The sequence below is a fragment of the Benincasa hispida genome, chromosome 11 (assembly GCF_009727055.1).
Source record: "Benincasa hispida cultivar B227 chromosome 11, ASM972705v1, whole genome shotgun sequence".
NCBI classification, from domain to species: Eukaryota; Viridiplantae; Streptophyta; class Magnoliopsida; order Cucurbitales; family Cucurbitaceae; genus Benincasa; species Benincasa hispida.
In genome coordinates this window covers 35,074,010-35,098,708 of record NC_052359.1, presented here as the reverse complement: position 1 = coordinate 35,098,708, position 24,699 = coordinate 35,074,010, and the positions used below count along the sequence as shown (strand labels likewise).

Below are 24,699 nucleotides of genomic sequence, written 5' to 3'. Positions count from 1 at the left end.
CTCAATATTGGAGGAAATAACGGGCTCTTGAGACTAACAAAACGTGGGATCTGGTTAGTCTTCCGAGGTCACAAAACAATAGGGTGTAAGTAGGTTTTTACTGTCAAATACAAGTAAGATGGAACTCTCGACCAGATATAAGGCTAGATTGGTTGCAAAAGGATTCATTCAGATGTTTTGGCGTGGATTACTCAGAAACTTTCTCACCTGTGGCAAAACTTACACTATCGTGTTCTCCTCTCCATGGTTGTTAACCAAAGACTGGCCCCTACATCAGTGGATGTGAAAAATGCTTTCTAAACGGTAAGCTAGAAGAATAGGTATAAATGAACCACCTCTAGGTTTTGAAGCACATTCGGCAATCCAGGTTTACAAATTTAAAAATTAAAAAAAAAAAAAAAAAAAAAAAAACTGTATGGCCGTGAAACAGTCCCCTAGAGTCTGGTTTCGATCAGTTCACCACCTTTGTTAAATTCTCAGTGGTTTGTTTAAGGACATTTAGATCACACCTTGTCACTTAGAAGTTAGCACCAGAAAAATAGTTGTTTGATTGTCTATGTTGACGATATTATACTGTAAGGGGATGATTCAGCAGAGATTGATAGGTTGAAAACGACAAATGGCAGATAGTTGAGATCAAAGATCTCTGTGACTTGAGATATTTCCTAGGAGTGGAGGTAGCAAGATCAAAGGAAGGGATTCTCAGTGTCTCAAAGGAAATCACTCAATATTTGGTAAGAGAGACTGGAATGACAGAGTGTAAATCGCAGATACACCTGTAGAGCCAACTTCAATCTAATAGAAGCCAGTAGATGATGTTCTGTGAACAAAGAGAGATATCAACGGCTTGTGAGGAAACTGAATATATCTTTCGCATACCAGACCTGATATATCATTATGCAATTAGCTTGGTCGTCAGTTTATGCAGACTCCGTATGAAAACATATGGGCAGTTACACGAATTCTGAGTATCTGAAGTTCTTCTCTGGAAAGGCTTTGGTTTTCAGAAAGCATGATAAAGGTGCATCGAGGCTTACAAAAAATTCAGACTGGGCTGGTTCTGTTATAGAATAGAAAGTCGCCCTTAGTACTGTACTTTTGTATGGGAAAATTTTGTTACCTGGAGAAGATAAGAAGTAAGGTGTCGTGGCCAAAAGCAGTGTCGAAGCCGAATACAGGGCTATGAGCTTGGGTATATGTGAAAGATATTTGGTTGAAGAAGTTCTGGGTAGATCTACATCAAGAAAGTCATGGCCCGATGAGACTTTACTGGGATAACAAGGATGCCATTAATTGCAAACAATTCAGTTCAACATGACAGAAGCAAATACATTGAGATTGACGACACTTCATCAAAGAAAAACTGGATAACTGTAAGCATTTGCATTTCTTATGTTTCCGTCCAATCAACAAGTTGCGGATGTTCTCACCAAAGGGTTACCTGGACAGACTTTGACACCTGTATTTTGCAAGTTGAGTCTCATTACATCTATGCCCCAACCTGAGGGGAGTGTTGAAATTGTAATTTAGCCCTAAGGGCATTTTGGTCTTTTTTATGTGTGGTATCTGCACAGTCTAGGGTTTCTTACTGTTTTGTTAATTATTACCTATCCCTATAATGTGTATTGTGTATTCTGAATTACAATAAAAAAACTCTTATTCGTGGTTTTTCTCCCTGGTCTAGATTTTCCACGTAACTCTAGTGTTTTTTCTTTTCTATCCTAACTTTTCAAGAAAGACTATTGTTAAAGAAATTGGAAAAAAACTAAAAATATGGTCATCAAACGTGGTCTTGAAAATTTGTTTGTTTTTTAGAATTCGGTAATTAAGAATTCCATTGTTTCTTGAAAAGACACAAAAAAAAAACTATGTAAAGAAATTGTGAAAGAAAAAGTATAAATTTTTCAAAAACTAAAGGATGTTAATTATGAGTTTTATAGAAAAGAAAACATAATTATTGCTACAACTCTTTGGAAAAACAAAAACAGGACAAACAACGGGTTTTATAGGATTCAACTTGTATACAACACACTATTGTTCCTTTGACTGACTCAGAAGAAGATGCAAATTGCTTTCAAAGGGCCACTGCATTCCTTATTAATTGGTAACTACTCTTGCAAAAAACAACATTATGCTTACATTCTTGAAAAAATAGTGTTGTTTTTTACCAGCTTTTACTTCGAGTTATATAATCTATGTCTTCGAAGTAATTAAAATGTGATTCTGTTTTAGTTGGATTTGGATTAAAGCACTTTCAAACCAACTATTATTCAAATTGTAGTTTCTTCAACCCAAACAATCCAACTCATAAAATTTTCATTTATTTGAACCCAATCCAATCAAAACCGTATCATATGCACTTGGATTCTTCATGTCATTGATTTTTTGACACTTGTTTAAATACACTCGTTGATCTCAATAAATGCAGGGTCCTCCATCCATTAGTTTTGGAGATTATCCTAATTTGATGAAGGACATTGTTGGTTTAAGGGATGCCAATTTTTACAAAGGCTGAGAAGGACGTAGTGAAAGGCGTCTTGTGATTTCATAGGGAATCATATATTACTATAGAATTCATGTGAAGGATAAACTCCCAGTCAAATCCTGGAAACTAGAGACTTATATGCTGATGTGGAGTACAACTTTTAAGTATTGTTTCCTGACCATAATCTAATATATATATAAGCACAATCTAATTATATAAGCTAATCATTCTTTGCTTTGATAAAATCATAAATTATCTTTTTGGCCACCAGTGAGTTTGATATATATTAATATATATAAGAAAATTTTATATTAACTTCTTGCAACTCTTTGACACAACAGGCATGGAAGATGAAAGAGGCACCTGAGGTGAGAGTTGGGTCTTTATGGCTCCCTGTTGGTAACCATTTTGGTTTTTTTAAAAATTAAGTTATTCTCTCTTAATTTTCTTACGATCTTTTTACATCTTCTTAAGTAAAACGGAATTGAATACTTTACAAAATTAAAAAAATAAGGATGGGGTCTTTTCCCCCGACTCTGAAGAAGTCGTCAAGAAAAAATGGACAATTCCCGACGATAAACCGTCAGGATTTAAAGGTTTATCCTGACATCAACCGTCGGGATTTGACTATTAGTCTAACGGTTTTTTAGCCGTCGGGATGAAGTATTTATCTCGATGTGCGAGTGTCGTCAGCATTTTACTTTCGCCTGACGGTGACAAGGACCGTCAGGATATATCTATCGCTCGATGGTTGAGTATCGTCGGGCTATGTCCTTGACCCCGATGTCTCTAGCCACTGTCGAGATATCTTTAAATCTCGACGGTTACTAGTCACCGTCAGGATTTCTTTGCCCGACCCCTGTACCGTCGAGATATATCTTTTAGCATCGGGATTACTATACTTTAACCAGATATCATACTATTTAAATCTGTTAAATTATTATTTTTTTTAGATCTGTTTTTTTTTTTCAAATGTCATACTTGTTTGAATCTTACAAATATCAATCAAATAAAATAAGATTGCCAAAATGAAGTAAATGTCCATAATAGATTAATTAATATATAGAAAACACGTTGTATCTAACAATCTTATCCAAGAATTCTATAACATCACAATTTCTTAATCCAAAAAAACATTACATGATAACAAAGTAACATTAACCTTTTCCTAAATCCAAAATAACATTAACAAAAATCTATAATCTAAATACATTTGCGAGAGATGCATCTTCAACAAAAATCTCCAGAATACCTACAAAATATAATTTTAGAATAAGTTAATGTTCAATATACTATATACCAATCTCAACTAAACTTAACCCAACTTACTTCAAATAAACAACACAAAAAACTAAAAACCAACTAAGAATATTAATGAATTGAACTCAATCATAAACAAACTAATTTAACTAAATTATAAACAAACCAAGAAACAAACTTACCTCATCATAAACAAACTAAAAAACAAACTTACCTAAATCACAAAGAAACCAATTACCTCAATCATAAACTCAACAAACTAACTCAATCATAACTTAAACTTAAACATACTTGTACTTAAATATAGATATGCAATTCAACTGACAAACTAAACTTAAATAAGCTAACTTACAAATCAACTAAAACATCCCCCTCCCCTCACCCCCAAAATTATTCTCAATCGTAATATACAAACCAACTGAAACACATATCTATACGTTTATGTTTGTACCATAACTACAGGGATAACAACATACATAATCATCTAATTTAGCATAAAATGAAATTCAAACTCAAACTTCAGAACATTAACTATACTTTACTATATACGTTTATGTTTACCGTAACTGTAGGATAAAAATATACACAATCTTATAATTAAGTTTACTAACAAAAGTCAAAGAGCTCATATCTATTTCGATCTATCTTATGGTTATAAGAGCATAGCTTTCATATCATTCATCTCATATTATCTTTTTGGCGTCCTATTCATCTAATCTAGCCAATCTAGACTTTAAGATTCTATCTTCTTGTTGTTGCTCCTCTATATTATGATGAAGATGCACTGGACGATGATCCCTCTATATTTTCTCACTTTATTCACCCTTTGGTGTCCTAATCAAGGCCCACTCCTGCGCCCAATCTGCCACATATTTCTTCATCCGATATTTGTTCAGCCCTTCTTGGGTGGAGGATTCTCTCAACTCAACATTTGACTCTACATCAATAATTAAGACTAATTATTGTATGACAATTTTTATATATAAAGTTACATTGAAGAATAAAAACTTACATTATGCATCATTCGTAGTTTGATCTCTCTCTTATTTTATATAGGGGACTCGGGCGAAGTCAGGGATGATGGCAGTAATGAAGCGCCAAGTGGTGCTCAGGGGACTGAAAATGAACAAATAGTTGGGTACAGATCAACAGGCTGACAAGATCAGTGAGATTGAGATTGATGCTACCTTGGATTTGCCAATAGCTATGCGAGAAGGTACTAGGTAGTGCACCAAACACTCTATGACAAGCTTCCTGTCTTACAGTAACCTATCTACAAGATTTAGAGCTTTCACCACCATGGTTGTTAACCAAGACTGGCCCCTCCATCAGTTGGATGTGAAAAATGCTTTTCTAAACGGTAAGCTAGAAGAATAGGTATAAATGAACCCACCTCTAGGTTTTGAAGCACAGTTCGGCAATCAGGTTTACAAATTTAAAAATTAAAAAAAAAAAAAAAAAAAAAACTTGTATGGCCTGAAACAGTCCCCTAGAGTCTGGTTCGATCAGTTCACCACCTTTGTTAAATCTCAGTGGTTTGTTTAAGGACATTTAGATCACACCTTGTTCACTTAGAAGTTAGCACCAGAAAAAATAGTTGTCTTGATTGTCTATGTTGACGATATTATACTGTAAGGGGATGATTCAGCAGAGATTGATAGGTTGAAACGACAAATGGCAGATGAGTTTGAGATCAAAGATCTCGGTGACTTGAGATATTTCCTAGGAGTGGAGGTAGCAAGATCAAAGGAAGGGATCTCAGTGTCTCAAAGGAAATACACTCAATATTTGGTAAGAGAGACTGGAATGACAGAGTGTAAATCGGCAGATACACCTGTAGAAGCCAACTTCAATCTAATAGAGCCAGTAGATGATGTTCTTGTGAACAAAGAGAGATATCAACGGCTTGTGAGGAAACTGATATATCTTTCGCATACCAGACCTGATATATCATATGCAGTTAGCTTGGTCAGTCAGTTTATGCAGACTCCGTATGAAAGACATATGGAGGCAGTTACACGAATTCTGAGGTATCTGAAGTCTTCTCCTGGAAAGGGCTTGGTTTTCAGAAAGCATGATAAAAGGTGCATCGAGGCTTACAAAAATTCAGACTGGGCTGGTTCTGTTATAGATAGAAAGTCCGCCTTAGGATACTGTACTTTTGTATGGGAAAATTTTGTTACCTGGAGAAGTAAGAAGTAAGGTGTCGTGGCCAAAAGCAGTGTCGAAGCCGAATACAGGGCTATGAGCTTGGGTATATGTGAAGATATTTGGTTGAAGAAGGTTCTGGTAGATCTACATCAAGAAAGTCATGGCCCGATGAGACTTTACTGGGATAACAAGGCTGCCATTAATATTGCAAACAATTCAGTTCAACATGACAGAACCAAATACATTGAGATTGACCGACACTTCATCAAAGAAAAACTGGATAACTGTAGCATTTGCATTTCTTATGTTCCGTCCAATCAACAAGTTGCGGATGTTCTCACCAAAGGGTTACCTGGACAGACTTTTGACACCTGTATTTGCAAGTTGAGTCTCATTGACATCTATGCCCCAACCTGAAGGGGAGTGTTGAAATTGTAATTTAGCCCTAAGGGCATTTTGGTCTTTTTATGTGGTATCTGCAGTCTAGGGTTTCTTACTGTTTGGTTAATTATACCTATCCCTATAATGTGTATTGTGTATCTGAATTACAATAAAAAAACTCTTATCGTGGTTTTTTCTCCCTGGTCTAGGATTTTCCACGTAACTCTAGTGTTTTTTCTTTTCTATCCTAACTTTTCAAGAAAGACTATTGTAAAGAAATTGGAAAAAAACTAAAATATGGTCATCAAACGTGGTCTTGAAAATTTGTTTTTGTTTTTAGAATTCGGTAATTAAGAATTCCATTGTTTCTTTGAAAAGACACAAACAAACTATGGTAAAGAAATTGTGAAAGAAAAAGTATAAATTTTCAAAAACTAAAGGATGTTAATTATGAGTTTATAGAAAAGAAAACATAATTATGCTACAACTCTTTGGAAACAAAAACAGGACAAACAACAGGGTTTTATAGGATTCAACTTGTATACAACACACTATGTTCCTTTGACTGACTCAGAAGAAGATGCAAATGCTGTTCAAAGGGCCACTGCATTCCTTATTAATTGGTAACTACTCTTGCAAAAACAGACATTATGCTTACATCTTGAAAAAAATAGTGTTGTTTTACCAGCTTTACTTCGAGTATATAATCTATGTCTTCGAAGTAATTAAAATGTGATTCTGTGTTTAGTTGGATTGGATTAAAGCACTTTCAAACCCAACTCAATTATTCAAATTGTAAGTTTCTTCAACCCAAACAATCCAACTCATAAAATTTTCATTTATTTGAACCCAATCCAATCCAAAACCGTATCATATGCACTTGGATTCTTCATGTCATTGATTTTTTTGAACACTTGTTTAAATACACTCGTTGATCTCAAATAATGCAGGGTCCTCCATCCATTAGTTTTTGGAGATTATCCTAATTTGATGAAGGACATTGTTGGTTTAAGGATGCCAATTTTTACAAAGGCTGAGAAGGAGCTAGTGAAAGGGTCTTGTGATTTCATAGGGATCATATATTACTATAGAATTCATGTGAAGGATAAACCTCCCAGTCAAATCCTGGAAACTAGAGACTATCATGCTGATGTGGCAGTACAACTTTTAAGTATGTTTCCTGACCATAATCTAATATATATATAAGCACAATCTAATTTATATAAGCTAATCATTCTTTGCTTTGATAAAATTCATAAATATTCTTTTTGGCCACCAGTTGAGTTTGATATATATATATATATATAAGAAAATTATATTAACTTCTTGCAACTCTTTGACACAACAGGCATGGAAGATGAAAGAGCACCTGAGGTGAGAGTTGGGTCTTTATGGCTCCCTGTGGTAACCATTTGGTTTTTTAAAAATTAAGTTTATTCTCTCTTAATTTCTTACGATCTTTTACATCTTTCTTAAGTAAACGAATTGAATACTTTACCAAAATTAAAAATAAGGATGGGGTCTTTCCCCCGACTCTGAAGAAAGTCGTCAAGAAAAATGGACAATTCCCGACGATAAACCGTCAGGATTTAAAGGTTTATCCTGACAGTCAACCGTCGGGATTTGACTATTAGTCTAACGGTTTTTTAGCCGTCGGGATGAAGTAATTTATCTCGATGGTGCGAGTGTCGTCAGGCATTTTACTTTCGCCTGACGGTGACAAGGACCGTCAGGATATATCTATCGCTCGATGGTTGGAGTATCGTCGGGCTATGTCCTTGACCCCGATGGTCTCTAGCCACTGTCGAGATATCTTTAAATCTCGACGGTTACTAGTCACCGTCAGGATTTCTTTGCCCGACCCCTGTACCGTCGAGATATATCTTTTAGCATCGGGATTATACATTTAACCAGATATCATACCTATTTAAATCTGTTAAATTATTTATTTTTTTTAGATCTGTTTTTTTTTTTCAAATGTCATACTTGTTTGAATCTTACAAATATCAATCAAACTAAAATAAGATTGCCAAAATGAAGTAAATGTCCATAATAGATTAATAATATATAGAAAACACGTTTGTATCTACAATCTTAATCCAAGAATTTCTATAACATCCACAATTTCTTAATCCAAAAAAACATTACATGATAACAAAGTAACATTAACCTTTCCTAAATCCAAAATAACATTAACAAAAATCTATAATCTAAATACATTTGCCGAGAGATGCATCTTCAACAAAAATCTCCAGATACCTACAAAATATAAATTTTAAATAAGTTTAATGTTCAATATACTATATACCAATCTCAACTAAACAAACCAACTTACTTCAATCATAAACAAACCAAAAAACTAAGAAACCAACTAAGAATATTAATGAATTGAACTCAATCATAAACAAACTAATTTAACTAAATTATAAACAAACCAAGAAACCAACTTACCTCAATCATAAACAAACCTAAAAACAAACTTACCTAAATCACAAAGAAACCAACTTACCTCAATCATAAACTCAACAAACTAACTCAATCATAACTTAAACTTAAACATACTTGTACTTAAATATAGATATGCAATCAACTGACAAACTAACTTAAATAAGCTAACTTACACAATCAACTAAAACATCCCCCCTCCCCTCACCCCCAAAATTATTCTCAATCGTAATATACAAACCAACTGAAACACATATCTATACGTTTATGTTGTTACCATAACTACAGGATAACAACATACATAATCATCTAATTTAGCATAAAATGAAATTCAAACTCAACTTCAGAACATTAACTATACTTTACATAACTATACGTTTATGTTGTTACCGTAACTGTAGGATAAAAATATACACAATCTTATAATTAAGTTTACTACAAAAGTCAAAGAGCTCATATCTAGTTCGATCTATCTTTCATGAGTTATAAGAGCATAGCTTTCATATCATTCATCTCATATTATCTTTTGGCGTCCTATTCATCTAATCTAGCCAATCTAGACTTTAAGGATTCTATCTCTTGTTGTTGCTCCTCTATAATTCTTGATGAAGATGCACTGGACGATGATCCCTCTATATTTTCTCACTTTTCTACCCTTTGGTGTCCTATCAAGGCCCACTCCTGCGCCCAACATCTGCTCACATATTTCTTCATCCGATATTTGTTCAGCCCTTCTTGGGTGGAGGATTCTCTCAACTCAACCATTTGACTCTACATCAATAATTAAGACTAATTATTGTATGACAATTTTATATAAATAAAGTTACATTGAAGAATAAAAACTTACATATGCATCATTCGTAGTTTGATTAACAAACGAGTTATCACTTCTACAGTGTGTTTGCTTAAATAAGTCCACTAGGTCCATTGTTTGACCGTTGGATCCCGCGATTTTGCATACTCCGATAATTATCACGCTCAATACTATGATAGCGTACTCCATTAATAATGCATCCACTGTATAAGCGCACTTCTGAACATGGCCCCATCGCTAGTGAATATATGTCATTAGACATATCTCCATTTTCACGCAATGAAAGAACTTGTTAAAAAGTAATGTCACTCGTCATTAGTAGTCAATTGAATTTTTATTGGTCTTTTAAACTCATACTTACATGAGATTTGAACCAATTAGGAAAGCCTCGTTGGTGCCTTCTGTATAAATCATTCTGACTTTAAGCTTCATGTCGAATTAGTCTCGAATATTACTTAGAAGTAAGAGACGTGTCTCGATTTTATATTTCACACTTTGTATCAAAATAATCAATTACAATAGAATGTTCAAAACTTACGTTCGATAAGATTTAATTTCCATGCAATTGTTCAAGATGTATCAATGTGCACTGCATTTCTCTTCTCTCGATAGTGTTCTTACTCTTGGTGCTCCTAATGGTCGTGCATTTTGTCTAAACATCAAAAATTCACCACATATCTCATCCTCCGGAAGTCTATCATCATTTCTTTCATTTCTATTGAACCTTGTCTTAATTCCAGTTATGTACAAAGAACAAAATTCCAACGATTCATTCATTATATATACTTTTACTATAGAACCCTCAAGACGTACTTTGTTTCTTACATATTGTTTCAATGTTCGTAAGCTTCTTTCAATAGGGTACATCCAACTATAACTAATTGGACCTGCAACTTTTGTTTCATAGGGAAAATGGATTGCTAGGTGCACCATTACATCAAAAAATGTCGGTGGAAATATTTTTTCTAACTTACAAAGTATGATTATAATGTCTCTTTGTAATCGATCCAAATCTCCTATAGATATTGTTTTTGCACATAGATCACAGAAAAATTTGCATAACTCAACGACAATAGTGGACACGTCTTTTTTCAAGTATGCTCGAATACCAATTGTAAGAAGCCTCTAAAGTAGAAGATGAAATTCGTGAGTTTTTAGCCCCCATAGCTTTCCATCTTTCTCACTCACACATCTTGATATATTGGATACAAACCCATCAGGAAGTTTGACCGATTTCATCCACTTACAGAATGCAACCTTGTCATTAGTAGTCAATGCATATGCAACGTGTGGCTTTACAACTTTGTCAACTATTTTTTGCAGGTGTAGTTTTTTTCATATATTTAGATCTTCTAAATCCAAACAAGCATTAGTTGTATCCTTATTCTTTCCTTCAATATTTAACAATGTGCCTACCAAATTATCACAATATTCTTTTAATATGCATAACATCCAACTTATGACTCAATAAAAGTTTCGACCAATATGGAAGTTGGAAAAATATACTTTTTTTATTCCAATCATAAACTTCGTTTCCGTTTTTATCACGTTTCTCTAGATGTTTGTTAAGCATGGGAAAGTTTAACAAGTTCACCTTTCGTAAGATATCTTCTCCATCCATGTCAACTGGGGGAGGTCTACGTTCCACTTTTCCATCAGATTGTTTGCTTTTGCGCCAACTGTGATTATCTGGAAGATAATGTTGATGCCCCATAAAATATTGTTTTTCTCTTAACCTCATTGATGATGTATCCTCTTTACAAATAGGGCATGCTTGGTAACCGTACTCAATCTAGATAGGTTACCATATGTAGGAAAGTCGTTAATAGTTCACAATAAGCAAGCACATAGTTGAAAGTATTCATTGCTAACACAATCATAAGTGTGCACACCATCATTTCATAACTCCTTTAACTCTTCAATCAATGGCTATAAGTAAATATCAATTGCTTTTCCAGGAGATTTTGGATCGGGTATAAGAAGGGAGACAATGAAATTTGTCTCTTTCATGCATTTCCAAGGTGGAAAATTGTAAGGAATGAGCACCATTGGCCACATTATATGAAATACTCATATTCCTGGATGGATTGAATCCATCTGAAGCTAGTCCTAAACGAACATTACGTGGGTTTGAAGCAAACTAAAAAAACTCACGATCAAAATGCTTCCACCCTTCCGCATCACCTGGATGTCGCAACACTCCATTAGTTTCAATATTTTATCTTTATGCCACCTCATTTCAGGTGCAATATGCTTAGATCCAAACAATTGCTTCAATCTTGGTATTAAAAGAAAATGTCGTAAAATTTTATGTGGAATCTTTTTACTTTTTCTAGATTCAACTTTGTACCGAGATTCACCACATATTGTACACTATTGCAAATCAACAAATTCTTTCCAATATAGGATGCAATCGTATTTTCAAGCATGAATACACTCAAACTAAGTCCTAAGTCTCGTAATTTTCTTTTAGCTTCATAAAATGAACTAGGTATAGATGCTCCAACGGGTAACAAATCAAACGACTTGTTAGTCCAACTACTAAGAACCTTAATATGCATCAACTTCACCAAGAACAATAATAACGAGAAATTTGTACAACCAGGATACAACTGGTTGCGAGCTTCATTCATTAAGTCTTCAAATAAGTTTGAATTGTTATCTCTTTCTTGGGCATTGGTGTGCATCTTATCCTCGTTTTCTTCTTCCTTTACATCAGCAATTGGACACTCTAGATCCTTTATAATATTCTAAATTTCATTTTCTTTATCTATAACATTCATCTCTGTCGTACTTAATCCATCATCATGTGTCGATTGAGATATCTGACTCTCGTATCCCCTAGACAAGTCGATTAAATCTCCATGATATACCCATTGATGATAAGATAGAGAAATTCCATTCATGAATAAATGTCATTCAACTCCATCTATTGGCTCCCACCTAGCATTCATACATTTTCTGCATGGACATCTTGTTTTTCCCGACTTATTAACATGAAGTTTTGCAACATCAAGGAATCGATATATTCCTTCTGCATACTCAATTGATAACTTATTCCTAATCTTAATCCGCTCTTTATCTATACTTAATAATATATGTGATAAGTTAAACCTGTATGATTTAAACAATTAATTATATTAGAACATATAGTTCCAATTTCTCAATTTTAATTTCATTTCATTTACTCTTATTCCTCTTTTGATATTATACAATTTTCTCTTATAAAAGTAGATCTAAGGGTAGAAAGGCTTGAGATGTTTGGAGATAGTTTCAAAATCTTAGTCGAAGTCCTAGAGGTTAAAAATTTAGGCACCATTAATAGTTATATGGTTTTTATTTTTGAAAATTAAGATGGTTATATGGTAGAAAGGCTTGAGATATTTAGCTCCATATATGTATGAAGAATAGGTAGTTCAGCAACCCAAAAATGACAAAATCAATGTTCAAAGACCCAGAAAAAATTATCTAAGATTGAATCACAAAGAATAGAAAATCAGACTATTTTTCTTAAAGACATTCTAAGTAAACATTCACATGCAATCCCATTACAAGATTCTATTGTTTAATAAGAGAACCATGTTGCACTAAATAGTCCATGGGAGTAACGAAGGGAGATTCCTCAAATAACAAAACACAGAAAGAATAAAGAAAGAGAAACTAAAGAATACAGAAAACATCCCCAACTAAAGAATACATTTTGAGAATGTCAATTCAACGACAAGCTTATCAAATAGTGCTACGTTGGAGAATAAGCAATTGTGAAAATGATATTTTCAAGTAATAAATTATTGTTATTATTATTAGAGAAGATATTGAAAACCCATTAAAAATAAAATGAATTCATTACTTTCCATCCAGCTTCCAATTATTGACCCAGAAGAACATTCCACCCAACAAACTTTTTCGAGAGAGAAGAAGGAAAAGGACTTGAAATACACCATGGAAGAAAAGTCACAAATGAGATGTTTAAGGCATTAAATTGTTATTATAATATGTGCAATATAATAGTTTGATACATTATAATAGTCTATGTTTGAAAAAGAAATGATGAGTAAGAAATATTAAGCACTGTAATAAATATGAATTTGAAATAGTAATATTGTAGTTACTTGAAACCTCAATAACAAATGTACATTGGTCTGAAATTGGGTGAAAAGAATGAGATTCATAGATATGGTTGGAAGAATGGCCATTGGACCCTAAAGAGAACTCAAAAACTTTTGCCAACATACAAAAACTAATTTTAAACATAACAATTAAACTCAAGATAATAATCAAAACGATAAACATAACAATCGTACTGAGCAAAACTTTTCAAAATTAATTACACATACAAAAATTCATAAATGTTACAAAATAATGTACACTCATATAAATATGGTTCTTCAACTTCTTAGTTCTAAAGTACTTAGTTAATGCTAGAAGAGTTTAGCCACATTAGTGAACAAATATTCCTTTAATTAAAGAAGAATACAATTCAATTTTACTTATACAACAAGGAAGAAAAAAGCTAAGAAATGTAAAGCTCCATAACTTCACTCATAAAGTAGGGAAAAGGGAGAAAGACAATGATATCAATGAACTCTAAACCAAAATCCAAATATAAATATGTACAAAGGGCATGTTTATAGGAAGAATAGTAATGAACAAAACTTTATAAGCAAAGTCTAGAAGCACACAACCAAGAGCAGAAAAATAACTAATTTATCATGCAACTATGCGTGTGCGTGCTCGTCCATTTGAATTTATGTGTTTTCTTTGGGTATGCAAGTATTTATGTTTGTATGGATATATTTACATACTATCAGCTTCAAAATATAAAGTTTGGTTCTCCCACATCCTACATATTGTCGAATATATATATATATAAAACGTATATCATAATATCCAACCAGCTCAAAAATGAAGACAAAGTAGAAAAACTAGTGAAGGGAAAGAAAAAAGTTACCTGTCCGGCGAGGGAGAAATCGAAGATGGCGTGCAGACGGAACTCAAGGGGGACCGGACAGCGGTGGATGAACGAAATCGAGGGAGAAATCAGAGAAGAAGGGGCGTGCGGACGAACGAATGGCAAGCTCGAGAACGGAGAGAACGGACGGCGAGAGAGAATGAATGGATGGTGAGGGAGAATGGCGTGCGGACGGCAAGAGAGGGGGAAATCGGATAGGAGAAGAAGAAATCGGGAAGAAGAAGAATCAGGGAAGATGGAGACGGGGAGCTCGAGCGTCATTTATTTCGAGATAACTGTCGGGATATAGTTATTGACAACCGTCAGCATAACTTCGCAATCCCGACGGTGTTCTGACACAATCGTTGGCCAAAGTTCCCCAAATTCCCAAAAGATTCTTAGAACGCCCGACGGTTGACCAAAAATCATTGGGGAATTTAACATTAGCCAACAATTAGAACTGACCGTCGGTAGTTTTAACTTTATCCCGATGGTCCTCGTCAAACCGTAGGGATAAACTTAATAATTGTCGACGGGTCCTAACCGTCGGGCCAACTTGCAACTACTGACAATTTTCTAACACGACCATCGACTAAAGTTCCTCAAATTCCCAAATGAATCTTTATATATTTAATAGAACACCCGACGGTTGAGTGAAAACTGTCAGAAGTTCCAAGTTCGGTTGATAGTTAGAAAAGCCCATCGACAGTTCTTAAACTTATCCCGACGGTCCTTGTCCACTCGTCTGCTAAAGTACCCCAAATTCTTATTAAAAAAAAATTATATTTATATTACAACTTAGAATACCCGATGCTTACGCGGAACCGTCAGGTGTTATTATAAACTCACAATGGTTCGACGCCATCGTCGGGCTAACTTTACAAATTCCAATAGATGGTTTTTATATACTGCACACCTCGCCCGACGGTTGATTGATCACCGTCGGTCTTAAATAAGAATTTTCGACGATTTTTGCTGACCGTCGGGAGAAAGTAACAGGCCCAACGGTCAAATAGAACCGTTGGACGAAAGTGCAATAAGCCCGACGGTTTCTTAGAAGACCGTTGGGAGGATTTAAAATCTCGACGGTTTATTAGTAAATCATCAGGATAAATGTTTATGCCGACCCCGTATATCCACCGTCAAGATAGGTTGAAATCGCTGACTCTTTTTTGGTCGTCAGGAGAAATATCATCGGGAATAACCAAAATTCTTGTAATGAATGTTAGGGATATTGAAACCATCCATATATACCTATAACGATATGTCTAATAGTTTCATTTTTGGAATCACTCAAAAGACTTCATACAATTGAAGATATTGTCTGTGGCTTATGTATCCATGATCTTTCCCTTATCTAGCTGAGATGTGAAATTTTGGTTGCATTCTCAACAATTCTCCCCTCAAAATGAAACACTTTCAAGCTAATTCTCTTCAAATAGTCATCCTTCCACATTTACTCTTGAGCAATCACTTTTAAACAAGTCAACTCCTTTTTGTAGAAGCACATCCGTTATCCCATTAGCTCAACTTCGGATCTCCACCATGACTATATTTTTTTTTTAGACTCACGACTTCTTTATTCGATATTTGAGGATTATACTAACATTATTGTTAAGTCAAGGGCATGACTACAATGTCACGTGCATATTTTCAAAATGGTATGATATTGTATATTTTCGGTATAAGCTTTTATGATTTTAGTTTTTTAACCATCCAAAAGTACTCATACAATTAGATATATATTGTGTTTGACTTATATACCCCATGATCGGCCACTTATTGGCTGGTCACATCCTCAACAAAAGATCTATTAAAAAATTTGTTAACACAAAATTGAAAGTTTAAAACTATATTAGGCGCACAATCTTTTGAAGGTTCTAAGACTTATCAGACATGTAAAGACCTATTGACACAACATTAAATATAGTTCTTATCTTTTTGTTTAAAGATATATTAGATACAAAATTTGAAAGCATTGTCAGACCTGTAATCTAATTCCATGTCATCCATTACCATGCAGGGCCTTCAAGAATTAATACAATACTTAAATCAAGTTTATGGCAATCTTCCTATGTATATCTATGAAAATGGTATCTCTCTCTCCAACCATGACAAAGAAAGTTCTATTTCTGAAGCTATGCCAAAAGAAAAATTCTCCATGATACCTGAAAATGTTAATTTATAACTTCATTTTGAATTAATTACACTTTGGTTTGAATGTTATATGTCTTATTAATTAGGTCTTTCATTGAAGAGAAATTCATCCTTGGAAGATGGGCAAAGGGTGGAATACATGCAAAGCCACATTGCAGTAGTTCTTAATGCTTTGAGGTAAAAATGAAACTCACATAGATTTATACACATTCAATTTATTATTGTGTTTTAAAAAACTGTTCTTGATTTGAATACCCTGTTGATATTAATTGATAGAGTTTCCTGTATAGATGCATTTTTGAGTTGTAGTTTGAAATTGATGCAGGAATGGTTCAAATGTAAAAGGGTATTTCACATGGTCATTTCTTGATGTGTACGAGTTATTAAGTGGCTATAGTACTGGCTATGGATTGATCTACGTAGATTTGGATGATCCAGATTTGAAAAGATATCCCAAATTATCTGCAAAGTGGTACTCTAATTTTTTGAAAGGAAAAGCTGCTTCTTTAGATGGAGTTTTGCAACTCCAAAACAATCATGGTGTGCAGTGAACCACCAAATTTTAGGATATATATATGAAATATTTATTTTGTGTATTTGCCTATCCATCTTTGTACACCATATCCCATAGATTGAGAAATCTCTCCCGCTTTAAAAAATATATGGGTTATTTCAATCGTTGTCAATTACTTTTGAGATAGAACTCCAATATTATGTGACAAGTATCTCTAAGTTTTTAATGGAATAAAATATTTTATACTCTTTTGTAAATGGTAAGATACATAGCATTCTCGAACTCCATTATATCTAATATGATTTCCTTTTGAATTTGTATCTTTATGGTACAAGATTATCGTTAATTGAGCCAAACTTTGTCAAAGTGTGCGATGGTTTTTTTTTTTTTTGGAATTGACGATATTGTACTTGACAAATAACCATAGTGTTGTGAAAATTATATATGACCATGTTATACTTATTTTATGAGACGTTTGGATCTTGATAATCTCAAGATATTTTAAGAATTTATGTTCCAGAGTATATCCTAATATTATTATTATGATCAGGATTATCGATTTTTTTTCAAAAACTAACTATATGTTTCAGCGGCATTTGTGAGTGTGTCACTGCTACTGCTCTTTCATTGGCACATTACCATTACACTAAAAGTTTCCTTTAGCAACGTGCATGTGTCATTGAATGATAAGTTTTAGTGATATGCACAACTTTCGTTGCTAAAATTTAGCACTATGCAGATACAGAGAAAGATGGACTTGTAGGAGCTTCTTTTTGTAAAGATTCTGGGAATTGGGAAGATGGATTTCAACAGAGAGAAATTTCTGTAAAGTTGAGAGAGATCTCAATTCTTCTGGAGAGTAAAAACAACCTCCGTATATACAGACCACCTATATTTTATAGAGAGAGAGGATTACTTTCCCACCCTCTTCCCTCTCCCTATTCCCTGCAACACAGGAGAGTTATTTAATTACTTTGGATTAAATTAATATATAAATAACTAAATTTAATTAAATAAATAATTATTAGATTAATTGATTGAGTGATTGAGTGATTTAATTAAATATCTCATATTTAATCAAATGAATATTTGAATCATATTCAAATGTTTATTTCTCTATTCAAATGTTTGTTTCTCTTATAATCTATCGTTTTAATATGAATTTCATTCATATTAGCTTTTAACCTATGGTTTTAATATGAATTTAGTTCATATTAACTTTTAACCTATAGTTTTAATATGAATTTAGTTCATATTAATTAATCTTCCATATTATATAGTTTAATTCAAAATTAACTATATTATAATGTATCTATATACATTAACTTAATTGTATTATAACGTGTTATTCCCTAAGTTAATTTGAACACTTTAAATTATTCTTTTAAAACATTAGTCTTTGTTTTAGTTGTAAGCTAGTAGAGAGACCTAATGAACTTACAGATTATAAGTTTCAATAATTCGAGATTAATTAGTTACTTCATAATTAATTAATCAATATTCATCAACCATAAGGAAAACCACTATAGATCCTTAGGTGCACTCTTTTGTACTTAGCACATGTTGTGTCCATTGATATAATCACTTCATATAAGTCGATACTTCACGAGTTATTCATAATTACAACTGGATTAAATGTTCATTTTGCCCCTGTAAATCATCTCTGTATCCTTAAGTACCATTGATATTCTAAAGAACAATTTGTTTAGGGTCCAACCATAAACCAAATCTTTCTCGGATCAATGAGAGGGTTGGCTCCATTGTTCAAGTCTTGGAGTCATCACTTAAGGAAATTACTCATCTACTTACCCTATACGAGAAGGAGTGAATTCCATCTTGTTAAATTACGTTTCTAGCTTCCTTTTTTTATCAAGTCTCCAAAATAGTAGGCATATTGAGTCAGCAACTCGGGGCACTCTCACCCATACAAATCAGAGGACGAGCCCTCATAGGCAAGAGTTCATAACTCACTCAAGATTAAAATCAAGTTATATATGATCATCCTCTAAAATATTAATCTCTTTAATTAACAGAGTCATAGAGAGAGATTAATTATTCAGTAGTCCAGTCTTATACAAACTCATTGTACATGATATCCCCATTCACATGTCTCCATATGAACGATTTAGATTATATTGTTAGTAATATTTATAAAGTGAGCCATATTCATAATATTACCAAGATAAGGCACCCAACTTTATCCATCTATTATAGATTCTTCAAGTTATTACATGAACATAATCCATTATATGTCAACTACATAATGTTCAGTTTCATGCAAATAACCTTGAATTTTCCTTTATTGGATATAGTTATGAAAACTAAAGACATGATATAAAATAACAAATTATTTTATTACATTTGAAATTTATTTATATATTTACAGACCACGAATTTAGGGCATAAAACCCAACACCTCACTCTTTGAATGGTCATCGGGTAGGGTTAAAGGCACATAGTAAATTTTTGTTAAAGGGTAGTTCTCTTGAGCACTTTTTTCATTTTCCCATCTTGTTCGTTGTGTAGTAATACATGATATGGATACATATTTCTAGGAAGATTGATGGGTGAGGGATAGATCCCTATGCTCTATGTATCATTGTTTTTCTTCTTTTTAATTTCTTGGTTTGGTCAAGGAGTTCAATTTCCTTCTCATATGGTTTTCATCATTTGTTGTTTGATAGGAAAGCAACGAATGTTGTCTCTCTTTTATCCTTGATTGAAAAGGTTACTTTTAGGATTGGGAGCAAATGGACACTTTTTTTTTAATCATAATCCTTTAGAATGCTTCTCTTACGAGTCCTAAATTAAGTTCTTTACCAGACAAGTTTTACTTGGTCGTGTGAACACTTCGGATCGACTTTTGAGAGAGATGTCTTCATTAATGGATTCATTTTGTTGTATTCTTTGTTGATATTCAAAGGAAGATATGGTTCACTGATAACTTGTAGAAATACAAGTTCTTGTAGCCTTTTATTTCAAATAATTTAGGAAAATAAAAAGAAAGTGTGATAACTTGAAGTGAATTCATAAAAATAATTCAAGCTACGCGATCACGTTTTTACAAGAGATAATCTCCTGGAATTTATAATTTATAAATTTTGACATTTTTTGACGCATGATTTGGTTAAAAAGAAGTAAACGCCTCTTGAAAGACGAAAGTTGCATCCTTGATCGCAAAGGTAAAGAAAGGCGATACAAAATTACACGTGTAGACAAACCACACGATGAAGATTGAAGTACAACGACGGTGTGGTTGGCAAATTGTCAAATCACAAAGCAAGTTGATAGCCGACTTTAGCTCAAGCATGCCAGATTAAATGAATCTATGACAGGATCATTCAGTGTAGTAAGGCAAGGAATTAAATGTAAAAGTATCATATCATCATTGAAGAGATGCGGAAGATACACTTTTTGACATCTATAAACAGCACATAGCAACTCATGCAAAATATAGAGACTTTACAAGAGATTGCGAAAGTTCTGTCAAAATACTTCCATCTTCAACCTCTTAACTTCACATTGAAGATTCTAAGTGAGAGCTTAGTCTCTTCTCTAGAAAATGAGAGATTTTTCACCCTTCATCTCGAGAGTAATCACCAGTAGTAGATAGCATTAGAGCCCAAAGGAGCAAGAGATTGCAACTAGCAACTCGACATCTCTTTCTATCACTCTTACTCTTGTCTTTCATTCATACTTCGTATTAAAAATCACGTTTGAGAACTCTATTATTTTTAATATGAATATGGTTACCACGCATTTCATTTCACTCCTGTTCTCTGTCGCTTTCATCATATGCAACTAAATTTTCAATAGGTTAAAAAGATAAACTAACATTTTCCAAAAGCATGTCTACATAAAAGTTCATCTTGTTTAATATACATTTAACTCTATGCCTAACTCAGTGAGAACTTGATTAGGTAACAAGTAGTCAACTGCTCGATAGAGTAAGTGACTTAGACTCCATTAAACAAGCATTTAATTAGCTTTAGAGATAAAGTTAGATCTTTTGTGAAAAATTAACTTAGCATGCATTCTAAAGATAGAACAAATGTGGCTTTTGACACCGAAAGGTGGATTCCTTTCAAAAAGTTGAAATATGAGTGTCTATGTATGCTATGCTTAAGGAAATGATAGCAAATCTTCTTAACCTTACTTTATCCATTGTTTTTTGTCCTCACTCCATCGCCTGCTACTGATATCTTGTAGAAATACAAACTATTGCAATCTTTTATTTAGAATCATGAGGGTTGATGAGCAGAATATGTGTTAATATTGCTAAGTATTCATGTGAAATAATAAGTTTGCGTCGATTAGCACTGAAAAGCCCCGCTAACCCTATATCATGCGTTATTTTGCGTCAAAATGTCTATTTTTGTAGATGTCACAAGAATCGATCGCATGCGTTGATCCCAAACCTTTGTAAAGTTGATCGTATGCGTTGATGTTAATGAAGACAAGTTCGTCGCATGAAATGTTGCAACTGTAGTGTGATAGTCGTGATAGAAGGTTGATCGCAAAGTGGGTGGAATACGTTGTTACTTCATTAGAAACAATTATGAACACATACCTTTGGAGTATGAAAGAGACAAGATCATGATGACATTTCACCTACCGCATCAGTGATGACAGTGATTCAGAGGGGGATTATCAAAGTTGTCGGCGTCTGAGCTCTATAAATAGAGCCTTGAAGCCCAAACTTAAAGCATCTGAGACTCTGCCTTGGGAAAATTCTTGTGATCACAAATGATAGCATGAGCAAAAAGTCTTTGAGAGTTCTTCACTTCCACATCCTCTTTCAAGTGACGACCGACGCTTCACCGGAGATAGAGCTCGAGAGAGACTACTCCACTGCCCACCACCAGTAGCCTTAACATACATCTAATGGAAGCAAGAGATTGCCTACATCTAGCCTTCTACCTCTCTTCTCAACTCTATATTGTATTACATTTTGACTTAAGACATTAATACATTTTGTAATCAATGCATCTCTTTAGTTCCTTCAACACCATCTTCATAATCTTCTTCTCCTTTATCATCTTTTACTTTTATCACGATGAGTTAAGTGTAGATTGCAAGAGTTATCACATACTCAATCATGCAGTATAGAGATATGATGCATGTAGCAAACCATCGAGAGGTGTGCATTACGTGAGTATCGTGAGCCAATCCTGTTTACTTAGTGCGAGGCTATTGCAATGCTTGTCTATGAGCAGAGTAGCTATAACCAACTACCCGAGAGGGTAAGTAGTGAAACTTACTAAGCAAAGTAAGCAATGTTCCTAGGGATGGGAATAATCTTATGCTCAACGCAAACATGCATTATAGAGATGTAATCATGTGGCTGACCATCGAGTGGCGTGTAATGCGTTAGTGTGGCAAGCTGGGATTGCCCTTGCTACCAACTTAATGACTTGGTGAAATTTTCTCCCCCAACACTACTTCTCCATGAATGTCATTACACGTTAACAGCTGCCGCATCTCTACCGATTCTCATAGTCAAACTTCAAATTTTCAGTCTATTTAACTAGGAGTAGGAGTAGCGCATAGTTAATCAACATTTTTCTTTTTATTTTTATTCCCGCCTCAAACGCATTACTTTACAAACATCACTTAGCTGCAAGTCCCCGTGTTCGACCTCAGATCATCCCGAGAAACTTGCGATCTTGTTATACTTGGTGAGAGAGTAAGAAAACTTGTGATAGGACGCATGGTCATCGCATACACGGTTAACACAAAATGCATATTCTTCACATTAACGCATGATCATCAACGCATGACAATTAACACATATCAAATAGAACAATTTATCCTCAACAACTACTTTTAGTGATCGCTAAACACCACATCACACTCACCACATCATCATCATTACCTTGTAGTTATCAGTGTACTTATTTAGAATCACACCAACATTGCTTATAATTTACACTTCACCACAAGAGATAATTAAAGCATTCAAATAAGTCACACTACTCAATCCCTGTGTTCGACTCTGGACTTACCAGGAAACCTCGTTTGGATTTATACTTAGGTTCAAAAAAGGAAAACTTGTGCTACGTCATTATATTCATTTCATACTTCATCTAGGCACGACTTAAGGCTAAAAGATCATACAGACACTTAGGGAATAGAATGAGGCAAACAAGTTTTTGGCGTCGTTGTCAGAGAGTTGGAAATTAACTGACCTTGAGTTCTTCTTTGATCTTTTGTAGGGCTTCAATTTCAAGTTTATTGAGCACTCACCCGAAGAGTAACAGAAACAGTATATGAGTGAAGGCGACTAACCTGAACTTAAATTTGACCCTGAGATTGAACATATATTTCAGAGGAACAGAGCAAACAAAGAAAGAAGATTGAGAAATCAAAACATGGGAGACAATCTCAATAATCCCAACAATAATGTTCAAAATCTCAACATTCCTATTGTGGTCAACTAAATTATCCAAAACGTGTCAACAATCCCAACAACAATGCCATAGCCTTAATTCACCAAATAATGTTAGCCCATGATCACAACAAACCCATAAGGAAGTATGCTTCACCAAGCCTTTATGACTTCTCTCTAGGAATTATGCGGCTCGTTTTTTAAGGTGCTAAATTCGAAATGAAACTAGTAATGCTTCAAATGATCCAGAGTGCTAGTTAGTTTGGCAGATTCTATGGAGAGGACCCTCACTCACATCTAAAGAGTTTTTTAGAAATTTTGCAATACTTTCATTATCCCAAACATCACTCTTGAAGAGATCCAATTGTCACTCTTCCCGTTTTCCTTAAAGGAAGATGCTAGACGATGGGTCTATTCTCTAGAACCTGGTGAAATAATCATGTGGGAATAGATGGTGAAGAAATTTATGAAAAAGTATTTTCCACCCATAAAGAGGTCAAAGGGTATTTTTTATGCCCTAGTTTATTGTATTTTTCTCTCTTTATTTCTCACCATTGTAAACATTATATATTTATATGTTTATCTCACTGGATTGTTAGTCCAGGTAGGAGATTGTTGGGAATGACTTAAACTTGCAGTTCGTAAATGTTGTTAATATATTCTATTTATCAATAAAAACGTTGTTGAGTTTTTTATTCAATAAATTACTATTGATATGCATCCTTCTATGAAAATCCAATAAACGAATCCATGGCTATAACATGAATACTTTAACTTTATGTGGTGACATAAAAATGAATCAAGTTTTAGTATGTAGCCAAAATGGTCTATAAGTATACAAATGAGATTAGGTACCTCATCTTGGTGACACTATTGGATGCAGTCCATTTGACATACTAATACAAATGATGTGATCCAAAAAATTATTCATGTAGAGACATATGAGTGGGGGCATTCTATGCAATAAGTTTGCATAAGATCGGACCTCGAAATAGTCACTTTTCTTTATAACAAACGTTTACTGTTTAAACTGACTATCTTAAACTCAATGACCTAGGGGAACTCAATGTTGATCTTGAGCTAACTATGAACTCATGTTTATTCGGGATTATCCTTTGATCTGCATAGGTGAGAGTAATCCAACTACACTGCT

General features: G+C 33.9%; 1 protein-coding gene across 4 annotated transcripts in view; it reads left to right on the top strand.

Moving 5' to 3' along the window:
- Positions 1-17,421, top strand: part of LOC120091720 (beta-glucosidase 11-like) — a 23,862-nt gene extending 6,441 nt beyond the window's left edge. For 3 of the 4 annotated variants that reach the window (XM_039049830.1, XM_039049833.1, XM_039049832.1), the window contains exons 8-13: positions 6,785-6,900; positions 7,228-7,448; positions 7,626-7,681; positions 16,511-16,580; positions 16,731-16,821; positions 16,970-17,421. In XM_039049830.1, the coding sequence (XP_038905758.1) occupies positions 6,785-6,900; positions 7,228-7,448; positions 7,626-7,681; positions 16,511-16,580; positions 16,731-16,821; positions 16,970-17,195 (780 nt within the window). In that variant the 3' untranslated portion in view covers positions 17,196-17,421. The remainder of the gene's footprint in view (positions 1-6,784; positions 6,901-7,227; positions 7,449-7,625; positions 7,682-16,510; positions 16,581-16,730; positions 16,822-16,969) is intronic. The other variant, XM_039049831.1, reaches the window with a different exon arrangement.
- Positions 17,422-24,699: the final 7,278 nt, after the last annotated feature.